The sequence below is a fragment of the Nanorana parkeri genome, unplaced genomic scaffold, assembly GCF_000935625.1.
Source record: "Nanorana parkeri isolate BGI_ZX_2015 unplaced genomic scaffold, ASM93562v1 scaffold401, whole genome shotgun sequence".
Taxonomy (NCBI): Eukaryota; Metazoa; Chordata; class Amphibia; order Anura; family Dicroglossidae; genus Nanorana; species Nanorana parkeri.
Genome location: NW_017306669.1, coordinates 839881 through 848458, shown reverse-complemented (window position 1 = coordinate 848458; position 8578 = coordinate 839881). Strand labels below are relative to the sequence as shown.

At 42.2% G+C, this 8578-nt stretch overlaps 1 protein-coding gene across 2 annotated transcripts in view; it reads left to right on the top strand.

The window, feature by feature from the left end:
- SBNO2 (strawberry notch homolog 2) overlaps positions 1-8578 on the top strand; it is a 76918-nt gene that overhangs the window by 59902 nt on the left and 8438 nt on the right. For both annotated transcript variants that reach the window (XM_018559534.1, XM_018559535.1), the window contains 11 exons: positions 1442-1569; positions 1654-1785; positions 1886-2021; positions 2239-2351; positions 2450-2521; positions 2764-2872; positions 6712-6783; positions 7551-7694; positions 7866-7960; positions 8105-8197; positions 8274-8405. In XM_018559534.1, coding sequence (XP_018415036.1) covers positions 1442-1569; positions 1654-1785; positions 1886-2021; positions 2239-2351; positions 2450-2521; positions 2764-2872; positions 6712-6783; positions 7551-7694; positions 7866-7960; positions 8105-8197; positions 8274-8405 — 1226 coding nt within the window. The remainder of the gene's footprint in view (positions 1-1441; positions 1570-1653; positions 1786-1885; positions 2022-2238; positions 2352-2449; positions 2522-2763; positions 2873-6711; positions 6784-7550; positions 7695-7865; positions 7961-8104; positions 8198-8273; positions 8406-8578) is intronic.

Here is an 8578-nt window from a genome sequence, read left to right as displayed (position 1 = left end):
GCCCGGCCGTCGGAGGCTGCGGTGCCGCTCCAAGAAGCGGGTGGAGGAAACAGACAGCGATCGGCGCTGCCGAAGCGGCGGAAGTCCCCCCCCTGGATTTCCACTCGCCCCCACGCAATTTTCACTCGCCAATTGCGAGGGGGCGAGTGGAAATTTTGAGCCCTGCCCTAGGAGCAGGACTAGTAGGAATAGAAAGAGGGATTGCTAGAGAGGTCAAGCGGCAGTGTGAGTGAAGACAATATATAGACTAAGGCTGCGTTCACACCTGACCGTTTTGTAGCGCGTCCTACGCTCGACGAACGCGCTACAAAACGGTCAAAAAAATAAATAGCATTGTAGTCAATGCCCTCGTTCCCACCTAGGCATATTTCCGCCCGTCCCTAACGCCCTACAAAACGGTCCACACCTGAAAAGGTCCCGGGACTACTTTGGGCCGTTTTGTAGGGCGTTTTCCATTGGGATACAGCCAAGTAGCCTTTGGAATCGCGCGACGGTCGCGCGACTTTTTTACCGCGAATCGCGGTAAAAAAAACGCGTGACAGACGCGCATATTACAATACGCCTAGGTGTCAATGGGGCCTAACGGTGGGCCAGGGAGGGAGAGGTGCTCGGAGGTGAAGGTGAATTAATACCAATAGAACCAAGTTTTCTTAAATTGCTCCTTGTTATTGTGAAGTGCAAGGGAAAGATCCTCCATATCTCTAATCTCATTGATTTTATGGAGCCATATGGAAATGGTAGGAGGTTGGATCCGTTTCCACAGGAGCAGGATGCACATTTTAGCTGAATTGAGAAGGTGAATAAGTAAGGTCTTCCTATCCCAATGTTTAGAGATGTCCTAGAGCAGGGGTAGCAAATCTCCGGCCCTCCAACTGTGGTGAAACTACAAATCCCATGATGCATCTCTCTTCGGGCGTCATGTCTGGCTGTGAGAATCCTGCAATGCCTCATGGGATTTGTAGTTCCACCACAGCTGGAGGGCCGGAGGTTTGCTACCCCTGTCCTAGAGGGAAGCAAATAATTGACATGGTCAAGACCCATGTCACTATGTGTGAGTTTCTATATTAGGTTGCGTACAGACGCCCAAAATACGTAAGAATGTTCCTTCTGCCTTCTCTCATCTCCAGCACAGGGAACGCCGTTGCAATATAATTCATGTAGCCTCTGAACGGACGAGGTATGATCTAGAAAGGAGCTTCTAATTCACCTCCTGAAATTGGTTTGCTGTGGAGGATAATAGTGAATAATAGTCAGTCTGATCAGCCGTTGAGGATCTACACCCACTGCAAGACTAGTTGTTCATGTTTCACAAATTAAATTGACTGATTAAGATAGTGGTGTCCAACTTCAAGATCATACTCAAAATGTCTTGGTAAATGAGGTTTAGAAATATATCAATAAGGTAGTGATATTCTGTACTTTTTTTTTAATCTTTTCATAGGCCCGGAACAGGTTGAGCAAATGAAGATGGATCTTTTGGCCAAGGTGGAGGAATTGGGCAAGGAGCTACCTCTCAACACTTTAGACATGCTTATAGACCAGCTTGGAGGTCCAGACAAGGTGGCTGAGGTATGTTGATTATATCTTCTCAAAATATTCTCTAACCTCCCATTTAAAAAAAAAAAAAGCATCATGGTAGTATCTCTTTCTTAGATGACTGGCAGGAAGGGTCGTGTGGTTCGCCACAGTGATGGATCTCTCGGATATGAATCTCGAGCCGAGCAGAATTTATCCATAGATAATATCAATTTAAGGGAAAAGGAACGTTTTATGAATGGGAGTAAGGTAAACACATGTTTATTATTCTGCTCTTTCTCTATCTAAAGTTTAATCTCTACTTTAATAAAACATTTTTTTGTTTTCAATCTAATGGTTACACATGAAGCTGGTGGCAATTATTTCTGAAGCTTCGAGTTCAGGTATTTCACTACAGGCCGACCGGCGGGTACCAAATCAACGTCGACGGGTACACATGACACTGGAACTGCCATGGAGTGCAGATAGAGCCATACAACAATTTGGTGAGTTCTGTAATGCTTTTAAAAAAAATATATATATAGTTTTATTGTTTAACCCCTTCGTGACGGGAGACATACAGTGTACGTGTTGAACAGAAACTGAAAACTAGCTCAGTCATAAAGGGGTTAATATCTTTATTATCTTTATTTTTACTTTCAGTCTGTTTCAATGTTAAAAGTCTCTCTTGCCAAAATAAATCAACTTTCCCACAATTTCTAGGTCGTACTCACCGCTCTAACCAGGTGTCTGCTCCTGAGTACGTTTTCCTCATATCAGAACTTGCTGGAGAGAGGCGGTTTGCTTCTATTGTGGCTAAGAGACTGGAAAGCTTGGTAAGTACAGTATATATCTTGTGATTTAAAATAAGTCAATAAACTATTGTGATCTCTTTCCCATTACATCACCTGATGTGATCTGTTTATTTAAATAGGGTGCCCTGACTCATGGGGACCGGAGAGCCACAGAGTCTAGAGATCTTAGCAAGTACAACTTTGAGAATAAGGTTAGTGGGACTTCTCTTCTGAATGGATTGTTTGATTAAATTGAAGAGTTGACTTTCTTAGGGTCATGAGCAGAACTGTGACGCAAACAGAGCACATGGAGCTGCTAAGAACTTTGTGCTATAGCCAGTGATTTAAACTCTTATTACTTGTATTTCAGCTCTTGCAAACATCATGCTATGTGTAAAGTGTATGTATATGCAGTTGTTTGTAAATTTGTATTGTTCATTTCCTATCTGTGTAGTATGGGTCAAGATCACTGGAACAGATATTATCAGCTATCCTAAACCAGACACAAAGGGATGTGCCTCCTCCACAGGGGTACCCAGGAGGCCCTGCTGCATTCTTCCAGGGTAAGTTGCAATGAAACCTAATTTACTTGCGAATTCATTCATTGGCGTCCCTTTCCATAATATTATTTTAATCCACCGTTAACAGCATTTGTGCGTATCACACAGTAACTAGCTATTCGAAGGTAGGAAAATTATAGTCCTTAGTATGTATATGTACACACGCATTATCTGCAGTTTTTCAGTCAATAGGAGACCCTGTACCTTTTATTAAAAAAAAGAAAAGCCATTGCTTTTTTAATGCTGTGCCTTGCATTTTAGACACATGTATCTCTATGCAGTAAGAGCATATGCTTGGGAATGCATATTTCTTTCTTCTCTATTGAGGACCCAGGAAGTTTTTAACCTTTCTTCAGGTTATACTGCTGACTACAGGGGGTTTGTACACTGGCAAACAGAAAAATTGCAGGCCAACCCAGGTTAACCCCCACACATCTTACTACCATGCTAGTGTCCTAGAAGGGTGGACTTGTTTTCTACAGTTCTGCTGTGTTAAGACTATTTTTTCTACTTTTTTTTCTGAAACCAAAACACTTCTCTACATCACTGCCGGAGTTTTGTCTCTTGGACTGCAGCTTCCCGATGCAGTCATTCTCATCCTGGTTTTTGGAGTCCTCATCTTGGCTTTGCATCCAAACCCCAGCCTAACCCCACTGGATATGTGGGAATAGGCTGGAAGTCATCTATGAGCATGAAGTTCCACATAGAGCATTTTCCAGGTCCAGAGCCTTTAGCATTTCTTTAATGCTTGCCCTGTTTTTGAAGACTCACTTGGTGAGTAGGCCACTTGAGCCAAGCACTGGGAGCAACTTCAATCATATGGGTTGCTAGGTACGTTTTATTCTCCACTCCCACCAGTTGAGCAGAGGCAAGGGTTAATGCTGAGGGACTGATGTCATTGAATGACACACTTTGTTCTCTTTCCTGAAATACAGTGTTGAGAAAACATCTTCCCACTTCTGCTCTTCTGCTATGTTTTTTCTGCCCACCTAGAGTGGCTTTGGTCACATCCAGGCATCTGACCTAGCTGTTTTGATTTTCTGATTTCCCAAGGTCTTGCTTCTTACCCTAAGCCTATACATTGTCTTAGAGGCACGTTATTACAGCATGCCTTATTCTAGACACCAGAAAGGTTGTTCAGTCTTGCTGTACTATGTCTGATTTGCCTGTGGCTTCCAAAACATCAGCTGCAAAGACTCTGCCTAAATTGGAGTTGCTCCGGTCATTGACTCATAAGCTTGCCCCTGACGAATTGCAATATAGTACTATTAGTCCCAAATTATAGGAGACCATTTTGGTTCTTATTGATGCAGTGCACACCACTCTAAAATTAGAAGATCAGCCTGTTGGTCTACCTGTGCTGTTTCCAGTCTTGGGTCCTTTAAAACTCCCAAGGCCGCAAAGACTCCCCCTTTGCAGCTGGTTTTCCAGCTATTTCTTCATGGAGATTGGTAACCTCACATTAAGCTGTTTGCTCCTCCCAAATGCTTATTAGCCTTTATATCCATTTGCTGAGGATTTTATGCAGAAGTGATCTATTCACACTGTGGATGCAGCATTGTCCTCCCTTAATATGATGTATTCTACTCTGGTAGAGGACTCACCTGTCTTTAAGAACCCAACCGGTTGAAAGCCCTTTTTAGAGCTCTCATTTCGCTGTCGGGCCCTGCCCTTTTTCTGATCCTAGCTATGACCCTACATCGCCAGACCATGTCTGACTGGTCAAAGTCCCTTCAAATTGATCTAACCGCTGCCGAGGTTGATCCCTTGCTTATATAATGCATAAAGCAGATGGCTCTAGTGTTAAATTATTAGCTGTTATGGTTTAATGGAAGCTTCTCATCTCATTTCTCACATGTGTCTCTTGTCCATTCATATGTGTAGGGCAGTTTGGCTAAAGTGCTGGACTTAACCTGCATGGCCTTCAAGGGACAGCGTCTCTTTGGACAGGCTCTTGACAACATCATCAAGGATGCTACTGGTGGCAAGAGCACCTATCATACTCTGCATAAGAAGCCTAAGAAACAGACTGCAAAGTCTTCTTCCTCCCTGTCCCTCTTTCTGTTATGAAATGTCCCTTTCATTACACTACTCCAATTTACACGTCCACCCACAAATCTTGGCACTCAAAGTCTGGCAAATCCTGCAGTAAAGCTTCCTCTGTATGAATGAAGGTGTTGCTCCATTATCCAGAGTGGAGGAGATGTTTGTTAACCTTTCTTGAGGATGGTGCATCTTGCCTCTCAGACTAGGGCTACAAAAAAAAAGAGTTTCACTCCCTTCCCCTTCCTTAGTTTCTCACCTCCAGCCTTCCTCTGTCATTGCACAAATTAGCAGATCTCGTTTTCCAAATCTCCTGTCTAGGAGCCATCTGTCTCTATACTTCTGCATGAGAGTTCTAGGTCTGATGGCAGTAGAGCTGCAGCTAACGATTATTTCCAAAATCGATTAGTTAGTCGATTATTAGGTTCGATTAATCGGTTAATCGGATAAACCATAAAATAGAGTTCAAAAAAAGGCTCCAGTGATGGGACTTCTAGTTTGTATTGAGGTTGTAGTCCATCACAGGAGCAAGCTTGGAGCGGTGGAAGTAAAAAAGAAAAAAAAAAGTGTGGTGTGCAATATAGTGAAATGGAAAGTGTTAAATTATACAGCAATGAATGCAGAATACCACCAGCTATAGAGGAATACAACAAATCCAAGCAATAGTACATAATAGCTGGCGGCATTCTGCATTGCGCTGTATAATGTACTATTGCTGGGTTTTGTAGTCCTCTATAGCGCTGGTGGTATTCAGCATTGCACCACTGTATAATGTACTATTGCTGGGATTTTTTGTACTCTTCTATAGCTGGTGGTATTCCGCATTGCGCTGTATAATGTATTATTGCTGGGATTTGTATTCCCCTATACAACGCAATGCAGAATACCACCAGCTATATAGGAGTACAACAAATCCCAGCAATACATTATACATACAGTGTATAATGTATTGCTGGGATTTGTATTCATATGTATAATATACAGCACAATGTACCATCAGCTATAGAGGAATACAAATCCCAGCAATACATTATAGAGCACCACGTGTGGAAAAGCTTACCTGAGCAGTCTTCCAGCAACTTGCTTCTGAGATCGGACCTGTCTATCGGCGGCTGTCATCACCCCACACCTGCTCCTCCTTACTACATCTCCCTGTGCGTCCCTGTGCCGATCGTGGATGTGGGTGGGTGGGGAGTGTGAGGCGGGGAGGAGGTGCGGCGTGTGGATGCGGGCAGGCGAGTCTGGCAGCGGCGAGCGTGAGGTGGGGAGGAGGTGCGGCGCACAGCGTGTGGAGCTGTGAACAGGGCCAACTGATCGGAAGCCGATTAATCGATTATTGAAAAAGTTGACAACTTTTTCAATAATCGATTATAATCGATTATGTCGATTAGTTGTTGCAGCCCTAGATGGCAGGCCCAGTGGCCTGGTGACTCAAAAATCCGGCTCTTGAGTCGGGGAAGCCCTTCCTTCCTCCCCCGACTCAAGCGACTAGTCAATGCTAGAGCAGAGAGTAGCAAGACTGGTACAAGACAACAGAAGGGCAACAGTGCAGTGTCAGATTCCTCGCATCACCTTTCAACATCTCGTGGAGTCACGAGGCGGCCCAATGAAGTCATCACGTGGAGTCATCTCGTGGCCCAACGAAGTACTGATGGGGTGGTCATAATAATCTGGCCACTCAGTGTATATGAACAATGTTATTTGCCGGCAGTTGTAAATATGTCAAGAGTAGAGTGTGAATACAATTTGATTTATATAACAGCAGTGTGTGTCATTTATCTAATTTTTTTACCCTTTAGATATGAAGCAGGGTCTGCTTTCTGTTGGAATTTGCTGTAAAGAGACAAAGTACAACGTCGTTGTTGATAAAGGTATGACATCAATATCTAATGTTGTTAAACATTAGGCTTTTTTTTAATTAATACATAGATGCGAGTGATATTACAATGTAACAGTGCTTACAGTAAAGATACAATTTCTCAAGAAAAATGGCTAAGTGGAGTTAACAAAGAAGTCATTAAGAGCAGCCAGAGGGAATAGGTGCAGTGCGTAATTTTATTTCAAAAGCTGAGGAGAACTTGCTGTAGGTTTGGATTTACTGTAATGACTCCCCCTTACAGTAACTAAATGGTGCTGCACGAATTTAAACTACTTCTGACCAGATGAGTGATATCTGATGCAAATTTGTACTGTAATATTTTTTTCCCATTTGTGTCTTTATTATAGAGATTTTCCTTTATGTCCTGTAGACTCTACAAAAAGTGAGAGAATATCTCTCTTATATCGGAGAAATCCCACTTAGTTGTCATGGGAACACGTGTACCCATTGTCAAAATTCTCCTATTCATCTTCAGGTGGCAACTCCAAATTTTGAAATTCATTCTCATATTTTTATTCCGGATGAAATTAGTAATCAGGACAATTAGAGCAAGTAAATCTCCCTAAAGGGGACGGAGACAACAAAAAAGCTCTCGGGGTTTAATCCCATAACTCTATCCAAATCTAAGAAAAAGACAGTAAAGTTTTGTCTATAGTTCTACTTTAATTCTCCATATGTAGGCCATGAAGATTTCTTTGTATTGTGTCCAAGCCTGTCTTGACCCTCCCTTTTATCTGTTTCTGTACCTGTTTCTTGCAGAGTGTTCAGTAACAAAGTTTCTGAATCGGATGCTGGGCCTAGAAGTTCACAAACAAAACAGCCTTTTTCAGTTTTTCACTGACACATTTGACTATATAATTGAAAAGGACAAGAAGGATGGCAAATATGACATGGGTATCCTAGGTAAGACTAATGCCCTCATGTATGTGGTCAGGGCAAGCTATGACTAATTTCTATGAAAGCTGCATTTTGTCAGAGATTCCTAGTCACCTTTGGTGTGCTTATCCATGAGCCTTCTGTGCAGCAGAGTTGTTGATTTGTTTGAAGAATGAGTTGTATTTTCCAATTTCCCAGATTTGGCACCTGGAGTTGATGAAATATATCAAGAGAGTAAAGAAATTTTCCTGACCCCTGGGCATCCACAGGATGGACAAGTTGTGTTTTACAAAGTACGTTTCTTACATAAATCATTGACATCTGGTCTTCCATCACTTTTATTAGCCTTGCTCCAACTTATTTATCGTGCACTGTATAGTAAATCTATCTTTCTAGACATTAGGAAATCCCTAAGAACCTTACTCATTACATTGCAGATCAGCGTGGACAGAGGTTTGAGTTGGGAAAAGGCACAGGAAAAATCTTTGCAGCTGCAAGAACCAGAGGAAGGCTTTTACTTGTCCTTCAAGGTATGCAATATAGCTGTGCTGGTTTGTTTTTGTGTCTTGCTTTATATTTGTTTTCACATATTATTTTTCTATCCAGGTTCGTGGTGAAATGTACTCAGCAGTTCTGGCTGAGCATAGACACGGGAAGTCATATAACTTGTATAAACCAAACATAGGGAAACAGAGCCATCCGGAAACCTTGGATAGTCTGCGGAATAAATACTACAAGGTGGGTTTTAAGGTTAATCATAGCAAACCATTTAGATGTTTATGTGAATTAGCTTGTATTATTTTATTTTGTTTGCTAAATCTAAGATTTTGCTTATTGAAATTACAAAGTGGTTACACCCTCTAATAGAGGCCCATACAAGTAAGTAGCATGTGGCTCGTTTAAGTACGATC